The sequence below is a fragment of the Mesoplodon bidens genome, assembly GCF_964165515.1.
Source record: "Mesoplodon bidens genome assembly, chromosome: 11".
In the NCBI taxonomy this organism is placed as follows: domain Eukaryota; kingdom Metazoa; phylum Chordata; class Mammalia; order Artiodactyla; family Ziphiidae; genus Mesoplodon; species Mesoplodon bidens.
Window position 1 is genome coordinate 43183910 of NC_138167.1, and position 14878 is coordinate 43198787.

The following is a 14878-nucleotide window of genomic DNA, read 5'->3' on the forward strand; positions in this document are numbered from 1 at the left end:
GAAAGAATACTGAGACTTCAGCCTCTCTGTCCATCTAACTTCAGCACACACTGTTTCCCCTCCTGGCCAGTGGAACTGTCCCAGCCAAGACATAGATGCCTCTGAGATCCGAGTCTAACTCCTACACAATCCAGCTCTCAAAACTTGAGAGCAATCACCTTCCTTATCAACTGAAAAAGAATGGGCTGGAAACCATAATTCTTTTTTTTTAATTTATTTTTGGCTGCATTAGGGGTCTTTGTTGCTGTGCGCAGTCTTTCTCTAATTGTGGCAAGCGGGGGCTACTCTTTGTTGCGGTGCACGGGCTTCTCATTGCAGTGGCTTCTCTTGTTGCAGAGCATGTCCTCTAGGCGTGCAGGCTTCAGTAGTTGTGGCTCGTGGGCTCAGCAGTTGTGGCTCATGGGCTCTAGAGCGCAGGCTCAGTGGCTGTGGCACACAGGCTTAGTTGCTCCGCAGCACGTGGGATCTTCCCGGACCAGGGCTCAAACCCATGTTCCCTGCATTGGCAGGCGGATTCTTAACCACTGCGCCACCAGGGAAGTCCTGGAAACTATCATTCAAAAGAACTGCAAAATAAGATTACAGCTAAAGAGATTTAATTAGGAAATTAGGATTAGAGCTAAGGAGCTCTCCAAATTAGGCAGGTATTTCAAGTAGAAGAGGTGGGAAAGAGGCAGGAGATGTACTTCCCGAGGGATCTCTCAACGTTTCTTGTCAACACAGGGGCATATCCCATCCCTGCCCTCTCAGGCCCCCAAGTCCTAACCCAGTTTAAGAAAAGGAAAATTCACTCACACACACACACACACACACACACACACACAAATTATTCATGAAAGATACTTCAGAGTCCATGTAGTCTCACCCCATCCATTTAACAAATGAGAAACTAAGCCCAGAAAAATTATGTGGTCCCACAGAGTCAGTGACAAAGCCAGGGCCAAGTCTCCTAAACTGTTTCTAGTGCTTTTCTGTTCTGTGGCTCTCTTTCTCTTTCTTTATCCCTGGTCCTGGCATTTAACCTCAACCTCATCCCTCTTGTTTTAATCCAATCCCATTTCTGCCTTACCCTACCTCTACAGAGGTAAGAACAGGGTATGTCTGCTGCATTCATAAGCTCAAAAGACCACCACCGTTCTTCTCTCCCTGTCTTTTCCCCTTGTCCTCCACCCCCAGCTTTCCCAGGCCCCTTCTGCCCAACCTCATCCCTCTCTTTTTCAGCTTCCAAACTGCCTCTGCCCCAGAGACCCTGCCTCCTCACTCCCCTAACCCCAGCCGACAAGCTTTGAGTTTGATAGAGACCAAAAAAAAAAAAAAAAAAAAAAAACCGATGCTTTGGCAGCGGGTGGCGGTGACGGCTGGATGTGATCTGCCTCCTACAGGAATGCTATTTAAAGGGGCAGCCTCACAATCCTCTCCCTCCAAAGTGACAAGAGAAAAGCCTGCTCCTCAATCTCTCCAGAGCTGCAAACTCAGCTCAAGTTAACTTCTGACTTCCTCAACCTGCACCCTGGCCTGCTGCTCCTGCTTCCTATTTAGGTGGGAGGGAGAGGACTTGACAACTCATCGAGGTGTGGGGGCTGAGGGGGGATTCATCCTCATCTCCTTTGATGACAGGTACTTAGGAGGAGCAGGAGGCCCTGTGGGGCGGAGGACTGGAAGAACACGCGTCCCCCAACCGCGTGAGTGCATCTCAACCAGGTGCCAGCTTCTTCTCAAAGTCAAACTTTGTTGGAGGAGAAGTGATCTAGGCAAGAGGATCTAAGGTTAGGGAAGTCTTGTCCCTAGCGGGGACCTCCTTCCCTTCTGGGTCCCCGTGCGCAAACCACATCTGTTCTTTTCCTCCCAGGCAAAGTGCCAAAGGGTGAGATCCCCTCGGCCAGGCCCTGGCCCCCCGCACATTAAGGCTGCCCTCACCCACCCACTGGACTGAACAGCGTAGTGGGGGAAGCACTGTTTTTACTGCCCAAAGGAACGGGGAGCTCCTCTGCAAGCATCTCGCCCCAGGTCTGGTGGGAGGGATAATTCTATCTCATTGCCGCAAACAAGTTAATGGAGATTTTAATGAAAACGCTGCACTGATGAAAACGCTGAGGCTAGAACCTACTCTCTGCCTGTGAGACAAAACAATCGGGGTCAGAATTTCTCCTTGATATTCATTCTGCAGTTCCTTTTAGACCTAACTAAAGCGAGCTGGGCATCTGAGAGGAGAAAGCAGTTCATCGTTGATTGTATCCCAGACTGTAAGAGGTCAGAGACCCTCCTGGCCAAGGAAGTAAACTGCCTAGAATGCCAATGGGTCCTGTTACCTCATCTGTCCTTCACCTCTAGACAGTCACCTTTTGTTTCAGATGGTAAAGTCCATATGTCCTCACCTTCTCCTGTTTTTGCTCATTCTAGGGTCTCTGGATTCCCTGATGAAGAGGCAGTCGGGGCAGGTAGAAAAGTCTAGGACTGAATGTCATATTGGGGTCCCAGTTCCAGATGTACTGCTAAACATGTGACCTTCATTAAGTCATTTAACATCTCTGAATCTGCTTACTGGCCTGAAATAGGGAAGCATTCCCTGGCTACCTTGCAGAATTGTCTTAAGGACGTGAGAACACTTTGAAAAATTTTATGTGGTGGAGAAGTGTGTGTGTGTGATTGTATGTTTATAAAAAGATATTATGGGGCTTCCCTGGTGGCGCAGTGGTTGGGAGTCCGCCTGCCGATGCAGGGGACTCGGGTTCGTGCCCCGGTCCGGGAAGATCCCACATGCTGTGGAGCGGCTGGGCCCGTGAGCCATGGCCGCTGAGCCTGCGTGTCCGGAGCCTGTGCTCCACAACGGGAGGGGCCACAGCAGTGAGAGGCCCGCGTACCGCAAAAAAAAAAAAAAAAAAAGATATGATGTCATTATTACACATCTTATGTCTACCCTCTATTCCCCTGCAGCAACTTGTCTTGCTGTCCTCCTTTAGAAAAGGAGGACAGATTTGTGTTGCCAGGATTTAGGGAAGGGGAAGGGGGTTGCAGGAGGGGCAGAAAAGAACAAAATGAGGGGTTCTCTTCTTTAATATTTATTTATTTGGCTGCATCGGGTCTTAGTTGTGGCGAGTGGGCTCTTCTTTGCGGTGTGTGGGCTTCTCTCTTGCTGTGGCACGTGGGGCTCAGTAGTTGTGGCACACAGGCTCTCTAGTTGTGGTGTGCGGGCTCTAGAGTGCATGGGCTTAGTTGCCCCGTGGCATGTGGGATCTTAGTTCCCCGAGCAGGGATTGAACCCACGTCCCCTGCATTGGAGGGCAGATTCTTAACCACTGGGCCACAAGTGAAGTCCCTGAGGGGGTTCTTGCAGTGATAAAACTGTCCTGTGTCTTGACCATGGTGGCGGATGCGTGAACCTACATGTGATAAAGCTGTACAGAGCTAAATACACACAATGAAACGAGTATTGGGATTGATAAAGTGCCGTTGGCAACTTGTGATTAAAAAAAAGATGTAAACATGAAAAAAAAAATCCTGGTTATGATGGCATAGTATAGTTTTGCAAGATGTTACCTTTGAGGAAAACTGGTAAAGGTACACAGGATCACTCTGTATTATTTCTTACGAGTGCATGTGGATTAACTATCTCAATAAATATTTTAATTTTTTAAAAAAGTGATTATGTCTACCCTCTATTCCCCTGCAGCAACGTCTTGCTGTCCTCTGGGAGGCTCCTCTTAGCGATTCCACATGTATATGGAAAAAGGATCTCCCAGCTCCTCAACGAGAAGATCCCAGCAGAGATATAAGAGGGTAAGGGTAGTTGCTCAGATATTTCTGAGCTTTCTCTTCCTCATCAACTTTGCCGTCAGTCTCAGTAGGCCTGACCCCGAATCACTCCTTGGAACATAATGTCCTTTCCATAGCACAGAAGGACAATTCACTGACGCACGAAGCAGGACCCTCTGATGCTTCTATCCTAAAGAGTAGACAACTGTTGCTAAGAAAAACTTGTGTATTGATTATGGCTGCCAAGTTTAATGCATATTGACTAAGCCTGGGTCTCGAGAAATAAAGATCAAACACACAAATATCTAAAAATAGCTAACAAATAGCTTTAATGAACTCCGATGGATTTGCTGAAAACCAAAAATCGCTTCCCTTTTATCATGGAAGTATAGACATGACCCTAATTAATCAATTAGTTCATTATATTTGCCCATTCCAACCACTCTAGACTTGTGACATATATGATCTGTTGCTCCAGTCCTCCCTGGCACTGGGTGCACAGAAGTGCTGGATGGGGGCCGCTGTTTCCTGCCACGGAGTTAACTAAACCTAGTTTAGTGCTATCTTGAATGCCCTGGGCTTTATGACACTTGAAATTCTAATTAGTGCAGAAAAGGGCTAAGCGGAAACAGCTTGTACTCCCTCAAGTATACCTACTCTCAGGGCCCTGTAACCTAATGAGGTCTATGAAATTTAAGATCTAGAAGAGCAACCCCTGCCTGGAGCAACAGCTGCACCCAGGATGACAAGGGGATTTGGGTTGTTAGTCCCTCCAAACAGGGGGGAGGACACCCCCAAACGCTATGTGACGGAGACTCACATGACACTGGTCCAATTAATTGTCCTGTGACCTACAGTTAATCTAGACTGACCTTCTGCTCTGGGTTGTGGCGATGTCCAGGAAAAGCAGGAGGGGTTAAAGTTAAACAGATGAGAGGACTTAACTGGTTACCTACAAGGTGTGGTAGGGCAGGTGAGGGGGGGGTTGGGGCAGTGAAAACCTCTCAAGAGCACGTCCTCATTGTCCCTGCAGGCTGCACAGCTGGAAGCAGAGGAAGAGACTCACGGCTCCTACAAGAGCTCCCACAAGGGAAAAAGGGGTTCCTTGGCTACTACTTTGCAGTAGGGGCAGGCTGAACGCTTGCTGAACACATTTGGAAAAGGAAGAGAGGAGATAATCGTCCTAATGAATGTGCAGGAGACAAAAGCAGCTCCAGTGGGAGGATTACAGGCTCATCATAGTTTAATATGATGATTGATCATCTCTGCCCTCCAGCATTATCCTGGAATAGTGATGAAGGTCGAAGAGACCCATGCCAGTCAGAGCTCAAGCTCTAGTCCCCAGAAGATAGAAAACATACTTGTGTGTCAAGTTTTTTTCATTGTAAAAATTCATACCCGTGGCCCCAATCCCCTAACTTTTTTCCATAAAAAAATCCTCCACTCCCCGCCCCAGTGGGCCCCACTTCTCTATGATATCTCAGCACTGGGCTGTTCCCCCATATTCCTCTTCACCAACTCTGGCTGATCCTCTCTCTAGTGACTTCACCCCATTCCCACCCTTTGAGAAAATAGCCACAGTTTCCAGTGCAGCATGGGCTGAGGTAGGTCCTAGGGGCCCTTCAGTGGGTACTGGCCGACACTCGGTTCAGGTGGAAGGCCCGGGATACCTCCCGATAGGCATTTCGAAGCAGGACATATGGGAAACAGGACTCCAGCATGTCCAGAGTCAGGAAGGAGGATTCCTCCACCACCTGGAAGAGAAAGGGCCAAAACAGATGAGGACCCCAGGTAGGGCATACCTCAGTGACACCCTGTTCCTCTTCATTCAGTTCCCTGGGCCCTCTGGGGTGCTTAGAGTTACAAGTGAATGGGGTTCCCAAGGCACTCTCCCCCCATTCCTCCCACACTTCATTCCACTCTAGGAAAGCAATGTGGCCTCTTCAGCTCCATTATAATGGCCTCTGTGCCGCTCCTCGGGGTTATATAAAGGGCTCAGAAGAAGAAAGCAGGAAAGAATCACTTCTCTAGCAACGGAAAAACTCCCATTCTCTCCCATTCTGGATGCTAAATCATACGTGGGTGGGCAGCACAGATGCAGGTAAGGATGGATAAAAGAGCTAACGACAAAGCTCTGCAGAGAAAGAAACAATTACCACTACAGGCCAAGAAAGAGGGGTCTGGAATCCACAAGGGTCCTCTTGTGCTGGGCCTCAGTCTCCTCCCTCCCTTAGTACAGTGCTTGGGGAACAGTAAGGATGCTGCATAAAGGAGCAGGCATGATTAATTAGTTTAATTAGCAGCCTGTGTGCCGCGGTAATCCCTGCAGCCCACAGAGCCAAGCAGAATGATAGATGGAGATACCTGGGTAAGACAGAGGGAAGCGGGGCAGGGAGATATTAGCAGAAGAGCAGCACAGCCTAGCGTTGGGCCAGAGGGCCCCCTTCCCTAAGGAAGGAACAGGGTGTCTTTCCTTTGGTACTCTCCTCACCCAAGAGGTTGTGGGACTAAAAACACACTCTGGAGAGAAGTGTCCCATATCCTCTGGCAGTTCACACAGATGGGCCTTCCCAATATGTCTGGTGTTTCAAGTCCTGAAAATTCACTCACGGAAGAGAATCTACCGTCTCTCCTCTAACACGTTTCTCTCCCTGAAGCCCTTTCAAGTTTTAAAATTTGTAAGATACTGCAATTCTCAAACCATGCACACACAATACACACAACAGCCTCAGAAGAGCAGACACCACAGGCTGAAGGAAAGGAAATCTGCCTGTAAAACTGTAGCTCTGATCTTGGGTTGGATGACAGAAAGAATTTCTCGCTACACACAAGACTTTCAAAACTTAAGCCAGGAGAGAGATAGGATCTCTTTTCCAGGACATGACCCTTGGGTACAGGGAAATGAGTGGTGGCTTCAAGAAGACCCACTTGCCCAAGACTTCTATTCTCCACTCTATTAAGCACAGAAAATCCCAGGGCTCCTAACTGGAGGAAATTCATGGTAGTGGAAGCAGCCCTAGAGTGAAGGCCAAGAAATGGGTTCTAGTCCCAAATCTGCCCATGTATTCTGGGGGAGACCTTGGATGTCATCTTTCGCTCCCTCTCACCTATGAATTGTGAGGACTGGACTAACTGCCAGCATCTGATCTGGTTCCGACATCTAGGATTCCATGAGCCTATGACAGAGTCATTCCTTCCCCCGGGACACCCAAGCCAGGAACAATCTGACAGTAGTGGGGATGGGTACTGCCCAGGCTTGGCAGCCAAGACAGAAAGACCCCACAGAGAGAAGTGCCGGCCCAGGATTTGGGGCTACATGAGTAGCCTCTTAACTCAAAATACAGCTCCTTCCCTTCAGTCATTTCCAATTTTTCTGTGGAACCATTTGCATTTAAATTGCTTTGCAGCAGCCTGGCCCTCTGTCTCTTCCCTCCTACAAAAAGTGCCTGGTCCTATAGCTCTGTTCCAGCCACTCTGCAGGCCTGTGATGCCGTAAGGGGCAGACAGCTTCCCACACTTTGGGGCGGGGGGTGGGGGGACGCAAAGCAGAGGGAGGAGCTAGCACTGAGCGGCAACACAGCATCACCTCCAACCTCACAGAGGTGAAAACTGCCCAAGGGAATCAACAGGCGTGCCTAAATCAGCCAGAAACTAAACTAAGCAGCGGAGAGAGGGGACTAACATTTATTTAGCCTCTCTTATGTACTAGGCACTTTTATATATACTGTCTCATGAATCCTTGCCCCTCTATCATAAAGATAATTGCCCACTTTCCTGGCTGAAGAATCAGTCTCAGAAAGGTTAATTAACTTGCCCTAGGTCCCGCTGCTCTGAAGACTGTGCTCTACCTAGCATACTACACTTGCCTTCCCTCTGCCCTCCTTTGCCTCCTGTGCCGTCTCACCCCTCACCTCACCCCTGCCCCCTCAGGTCCATTCTCTTCTCTTCTCCATCATAATCCTTAATCAGCCCAACCTAGGCCTTTTTCAAGCCGGAGAAACTGAGACACAGATACCACTCAATGCCTGTGTATTTAAAGAAGGAGACCCAGAGGGAGTCCCAGGCTTGCCTGCCCCTAATATTTGTCAGCCTGGCCAAGAGTACAAATGGAAGCCCATATACCATATGACTAAATAAATCAGACAAACTATTCTTCCTTGTGACCTTTGCAATATGTAGTCGTCTCTCAGTATTCATGGGGTACTGGCAGGGGGTTTGTTCTAGGACCACCCCTGGAACTAATTCAGGGGATTCAGATACCAGAATCTGTAGATGCCCAAGTTACTTATATAAAATGGCATAGTATTTGCATATAACCTACAATATCTTCCCATATACTTAAATCACCTCTAGATTACTTATAATACCTAATACAATGTAAATGCTGCATAAACCATTGTAAGTACAATGTAAATGCTTAAATAGTTGCTGGTGTGGGCAAACTGAAGTTTTGCTTTATAGAATTTCCTGGAATTTTTTTTTTAATATTTTCAATCCACGATTGGTTGAATCCATGTCTGAGAACCTGTGGATATGGAGGGCTGAGTGTACCTTTACGATTTCATGGAAGACAGGTTTGAATCAAGAATTCTTAGACCCCTCAGAGTTCTGCACCAGGATAGGGGGAAGAGAGGGAATCAGCCTCCAGCCTGGCCCCCTTCTCCTCCCACCCCCAGTCTGGGGGATCTGTATACACACATAAACTTCCTGTCTGCACATCTAAACTCCAGCCATACATTCCGTGGGCTCTAGAGCACAGTCTGCCTCGGTAGGATGGACTTGAAGAAGCTCAGCCCAAGCCCTACAAGTGGGCTGGAGCTGCTTAGCAGAGAATTCTGAGGCCCTAGAAATCTTTAGTGGGGGCTTCAAGGTGGGGCACAGGCCCCAGGTGGGCATGTCCTCTTCCTGTAGGCCAGTGGGGGACCACTTAAACCCAGGGCCCCAGACAGGAGCCCCTCCTGTCCACGTCTAAGTGCAGCACTAACCAAGGGAATCAAACTTTAGAGCAAAAGAGTAAGCGTGTTGAAGAGGGAAACAGGGTCAAGAGGAAAAGATTTTTTAAAGGTTAACTGGGTCAGAGTTCCCAGAACTTTCTGCCAAAGTAGGGGAAAGGCCACAGCTTGGGAAGACAGAACAGACAGCAGGAGCTGTCTGATTCATGGCCCACCCGGCTCCCTGCCTTACAGCTTTTCAGCTAAAATCCCATCTCTCCTCTGAGCCCCCCTCCCCCTCCCCCAGTTCAGCTGTGTGCTACTCAGCACCTTCTTCGTGCTACTCTTAAGGACAAGAAGTACAGCAGTAGGAAGTGGTCAAGTAAAACCAAACATGTACTGGACAGATAGTTATGGATGAGGGACACAGCTGCCCCACCACGTCAGACTCAAGAACACTGCAGGGAAAGGGACCCAGTTAGCTAGGGGCTGGGAGGACCCTGTCCTGCAGAGAAGTCCTTGAAGTCTCTACTACCTTGGGATCACAAGACAAGTCTAGAATGTTCGCCAGAACGTAAGGCCTAGGCCTCCTCAGGCAGAATTAAGTTCTTAGTTAATGCTTTTGGGTGATAACAATGGCTGGGAGCCAAGGACCCTGAAGAGGAACCTCCTTCTAGCCCTTCCTCTAACACCAACTTACACCAGATACATACCAAGCGCATGAGCAGAGAAATGGATTCCCGATTTCTGGTTTTAAGCTTGTCAGTCTCCTGGCCCAGCTGCAGGAGGCTGACAGAAGCTACCTGTAAGGGAAGAATTTGTAAGGAAGCAGATTTTTTTTTTTTTTTTGCGGTACGCGGGCCTCTCACTGTTGTGGCCTCTCCTGTTGCAGAGCACAGGCTCCAGACACGCAGGCTCAGCAGCCATGGCTCACGGGCCCAGCCGCTCCGCGGCATGTGGGATCCTCCCGGACCGGGGCACGAACCCGTGTCCCCTGCATCAGCAGGCGGACTCTCAACCACTGCGCCACCAGGGAAGCCCAGAAAGCAGATTTTATGGTCAGGGTAGGACAGCCTCAGACTACAGAAGTCAACAAAAGATCAGGAGGTGAGTTAAGAAGTGCCGGGATGTTCCTGGAGGCTCAGGGTGGGCAAGCGGCAAATCCCCCAGGTTTCAGAGATGCACACTGCCTCTAAACTAGCCAGTGCAGACAACAGGAGGTTGCTGGGGATGCTGGAGGAGAGGCTGCAAGGGGCGAAGAAAGAACCTGCAGCAGAGGCAGGTAATATTGTATGCCAGGAGATTAATCTCTTTTCCTAGGCGGCCTCCAGACACCACTGTCATCAGACTGTTTACAGCTGACTCCCCACCCGACCAGAGACAGAGCTGGGCCTCTGATTCAGACACAGTGCTCTTGGTATTCTCCTCCTGTCAACTCCCGAATGGCTGTCCTCTTCGTTCACCTTCAGGCCCCCAACAGATCAAAGAGGGAGAAAGGTATGTCACTAACTGCATCCCAGGCCCAGGTTACCTGTATTTAGCAAACAAAGAGGGTAAAAGGGGAAAGGTGTGGGGGGGCTGATTCCCTTGTCACCCCATCTTAGAGATCTGGTGTGAATCCTCTTTCTATCCAAGATGCTCAGAGCCCATTTTGTGTGGCCTGTTGTCCCAGTTTAAATAGAGACCCTCTCACTAAGCTTCCAAGTCCCTGACATGTACTTCTCAGGACAAGAGTGTGATTGATTCCCTAGAGCATATGATCTACTGTTTCCTCCTAAAAGGAGATAGATAAGGACCCAGTTTTTCAATCAGGACCAGGCTTTGCAAAAGAATAAGCTCCGTATTGCTGAGAATGCTCAAGCAGGCAGTGGGTACTGGACCATGTTTCAGAAGTGTATGGATGGGATTCCTCCACGGAGTATTTAGAATGGGAAGCTCTGGGGACTCTTTGAACAAAGGAAAGAGATTACTTATTCTGTGATTTTCCAGAGGCAAAACTTAGATCAATAATGATAGCTAGGGCTTCCCTGGTGGCGCAGTGGTTGAGAGCCCGCCTGCCGATGCGAGGGACGCGGGTTCGTGCCCCGGTCCGGGAGGATCCCATATGCCACGGAGTGGCTGGGCCCGTGAGCCATGGCCGCTGAGCCTGCGTGTCCGGAGCCTGTGCTCCGCAACGGGAGAGGCCGCAACAGTGAGAGGCCCGCGTACCGCCAAAAAAAAAATAATAATAATAATAATAATTGGGCTTCCCTGGTGGCGCAGTGGTTGAGAGTCTGCCTGCCGATGCAGGAGGCACGGGTTCGTGCCCCGGTCTGGGAAGATCCCACATGCCGCGGAGCGGCTGGGCCCGTGAGCCGTGGCCGCTGAGCCTGCGCATCCGGAGCCTGTGCTCCGTGGCAGGAGAGGCCACAGCAGTGAGAGGCCCGCGTACGGCAAAAAAAATATAAATAAATAAATAAATAATAATAATAATAATGATAGCTACAGGGAGTCAAACTTCGGCTAAAAATAATTTTAACAATTTTTTTCAAACAAATTGGACATAACTTATAGTAAAATCAGCTGCTTGATTGTAAGTTCCAGTCCCTGGAAATCTAGACCAGCGATTCTCAAAGTAAGATCACAGGATGGGCAGCACGAACATTTCCTGGGAACTTGTTGAAATTGCAAAATTTCCAGCCCCACCTCTAATCCACTGAATCAGAAATTCTCCAGGTGATTCTGACTTACAATGAAGTTTGAGAATTTGAAAAAAGCTTGACTTTTTATCAGTATTAGAGTGGAAAAGGGCCTTATAGATTATAAAACTCAGTGTCTCTCCAACTTCACTGTGCATCTTGTCTCCTGGAGACCTTGTTAAAAACAGAGGCCTGGACTCACCCTAGAATATTATAATTCAGTAGGTCTGGTGTAAGGATCAGAAATATGTATTTTAACAAATTCCTCAGGATAATGTAATGCACACCAGGTAGTGAATCATGGATTCCGTTTAATCTTTCTAGTCAATAAATGGGAAAACTGAGGCCCCAAAAGTTTGGGTCTTCAGAGATCACACAACTGCTTAGTGGCAGATACAAAACTAGAACTCAGATTTGCTAACTCTTAGTCCAATGCTCCTTCCAAGTATTTGGGCAGAGGCTGAAACACCAGCTGTTAGAGAATCTAGAAGAAACCCCTGCCTTTCACAAAGTGGCCTCTCACTACTTAATGAATAGGATGGGAGGTTAGGCTCCGAGGCCTGCTCCACAATAACTGTCTATGGATTTAAGTCAAACCAATTCCCACCAGACTTTGCAACCGTCCATTCCTTATAACCTATACCCACTCACCACCAGAAATTCCTTGAGGTGAGTTTCAATGTTCTTGTTGTAGAGGGTGAAGAGGGCAGCAGACACCTGGATGATGGCTTTGGTCAAGCAGTGAATATTGTTGCTGTAACCTAGGTTATTATTGACAGAGAGGGAGAGAAAAGAAAGGAAAGTGAGCCACCCCAGGCGACCCCAGCTAGTAACTTCTCATTTTTTCAGGCTGGGCCATCCCTATTTGACACCAAAAGGACTGGAAGGCATTTGAGGATTAGGAGAAGGATATTCCTATGAAATTTCACTGGAATTGAATTTTAGGAATAGTTCATTCTCGAGTGCTTTTTGAAACCGAACTTTACATCTGAGTCAGAAGCCTGTGTTTTCCAGATAAATGTCTCCATCTCATCTCCCGACCCCAGGACACTAACCTAAACGGCACTGGTCCCTCAAACCTACTCCTTACTTACCGTCCTTCTCAATGCTATAGAAGGAAGCTGGGTCCATGGCAAGGAGGGGGAGGGAAACGGCAAGAAAGATCAAGAGCAGGCAGGCCACCTTATATTCTTCCTCAGGGGATGACGTATCTGGAAAGAAGGAAAAAGGAAAAGAGAGTAAGGTCAGCAAACAGGAGTTTTCCTCCAGGGGGTCCTACTTCGCAGAATTACTAGGAGGATCACATGAGAAACTATCTGTGAAAATAACCTGTAGAGCACTATAGGCAAGTCACTACTGCTGCAGGGGACAGTACTAGCCTCCACTGATAGTGAGAGGCCTGAGTCCTGGAGGCTTCCCCTGGTGACTGAGCACAGCTCTTGGCAAAGGGCTCTGCTGACACGCAGTTTGAGGGCACTCTGTCAGCTACCTGATGGGGTACAGAGGCAGGAAGGAGAGGAAAGAGTCTCACCAAAACCGAGAGAGAAGAGGGAGAGCCAGTCTGGCAATTTCAAAAGGGCTTACTACCACCCGCTGATTCCATCCCATTCTGAGTGTGTACAAGTATGAATGTGCTAATCCGAGGAAATGTGTCATGGAAATATAAGAGGCAAGTGTGAGTCCAGGGGAGGAAGTGCATGGTGCCAAGGTGATTACAGGGGAGGGGAGAGCACAAGATCGTTCTGGGGAAATTGGATGCTATACCACACAACTTAGTACGAATTCACGTCTACTGTGTATCGTTCGCTCATCGTTTCATTTGCATTACTCTTATTTCCCCAACCAGGTTGTAAGTTCCTTTGAGCACTTGCTGAGTACCAGACTCTCACTTAATACTTTTTAGCTGATTGACAGATCAACTGATTAGAACCTGACTAGAAATCTAAATTGCCTGTGGAAGTATTTTCTGGGGATTAGAGACTATGCTTTAAGTCTTTCCTTAGCTCCCAGTGTATAACCTCTGAATTCCCAATCCTAAATAAAGGCTTCTTTGAGACTGACATTCTTCCATCCCAAAATAGGGCCCAAGCCCTCCGTTGCCCCCTTTCCCCAATCTTACCAGTTTTCAGATTGGCAATGGCAGCCACCAGAGCTGGGTCAATGTCACAGCCCACCCCTGCAGCAGATGCTAGCTCAAAGACACTCAGGGTCACCTGGTAGAGAAGAAAACAACATTCTGGAGGGTATCCCCTGGAGAGAAGGGCTTGACAGAAGCTACAGGCAGTCAAGACTCCTGGATCACAGATTTTAAACTTTTGGTGTACTATCATCTTTTCTGGGTATTCCTTTCAAAGATCTCCCTAACCTACAGAGGAAAGAGGAAAAAAAAAAAAATCCAGCGCTTTAGCTTGGCATTCAGATTCTCCATAGTACAAGTTTATTTTTTCAACCTTATTTCCTCAAATGCTTCCTACAATCAATGCAGCCAGGGTAATTTATTCACTGTCTCCAAGCTACAACTTACTTTCTTACTTGCATGCTTCGGTTCATGTGCTTCCCTCTTCTAGAGTGTCCTTTCTTCTTGAGAGATGATAGAAAATATATATATTGGTCCCTGCCCCTGGTTCCTGACACAGGGCTCCTAAAACCCTTATAATTTCCTAAGTGATAAAAACACTAGGAGGGCTTCCCTGGTGGCGCAGTGGTTGAGAGTCTGCCTGCCGATGCAGGGGACACAGGTTCATGCCCCGGTCTGGGAAGATCCCACATGCCGCGGAGCGGCTGGGCCCGTGAGCCACGGCCGCTGAGCCTGCGCGTCCGGAACCTGTGCTCTGCAACGGGAGAGGCCACAGCAGTGAGAGGCCCGCGTACTAAAAAAACAAACAAACAAAAAACCAAAACACTGGGAGCATTTTTTTGTTCTTATGCGGCAACTCTGGGCGTGCTCCCGAACAGCTCCCGGATGGCGGCTGGTGACCAGAAAGACCAAGCTTGGTTAGAAGCTGGGAATTTTCAGCCACACCACACCCCCACTTCTCCAGAGAGGGGAGCGGGCCTGGAAATAGAGTTAATAATTGATCACGCCTATGTGAAGAAGCCTCCATAAAATCTCAACAGTATGGGGTTCAGAGAGCCTCCAGGTTGAGAACACATCCACGGACCAGGAGGGTGATGCAGCCCAACTCCATGGAGACAGAAGTTCCTGCCCTCAGGATCCTTCCAGACTTCGCCCCATGTATCTCTCCATCTGGCTGTTTATCTTACATCCTTTATCACATCCTTTAATAAACTGGTAGATGTGTTTCCCCGAGTTCTGTGAGCCACTCTAGCAAATTAATGGAAAATAAGGAGGGGGATATTGGAACCTCCGACCTACAGCCTGTTGGTCAGAAGCACAAGTGACAACTCAGGTTTGCAACTGGCTTTTGAAGTGGGGAGTAGGTGCAGACTTGTGGGAGTGAACCCTTAGCCTGTGTGATCTGACACTATCTCCAGGTAGATAGTGTCAGAATTAAG

General features: G+C 48.4%; 1 protein-coding gene across 1 annotated transcript in view; it reads right to left on the reverse strand.

The window, feature by feature from the left end:
- Positions 1-4055: 4055 nt before the first annotated feature.
- The window catches only part of NCKAP1L (NCK associated protein 1 like), a gene marked incomplete at its 5' end in the record, with an annotated part of 46013 nt that continues 35190 nt past the window's right edge, over positions 4056-14878 (reverse strand). Inside the window, 5 exons of the mRNA XM_081250151.1 lie at positions 4056-5507; positions 9398-9487; positions 12014-12123; positions 12457-12573; positions 13482-13575. Coding sequence (XP_081106277.1) covers positions 5376-5507; positions 9398-9487; positions 12014-12123; positions 12457-12573; positions 13482-13575 — 543 coding nt within the window. The 3' untranslated portion in view covers positions 4056-5375. The remainder of the gene's footprint in view (positions 5508-9397; positions 9488-12013; positions 12124-12456; positions 12574-13481; positions 13576-14878) is intronic.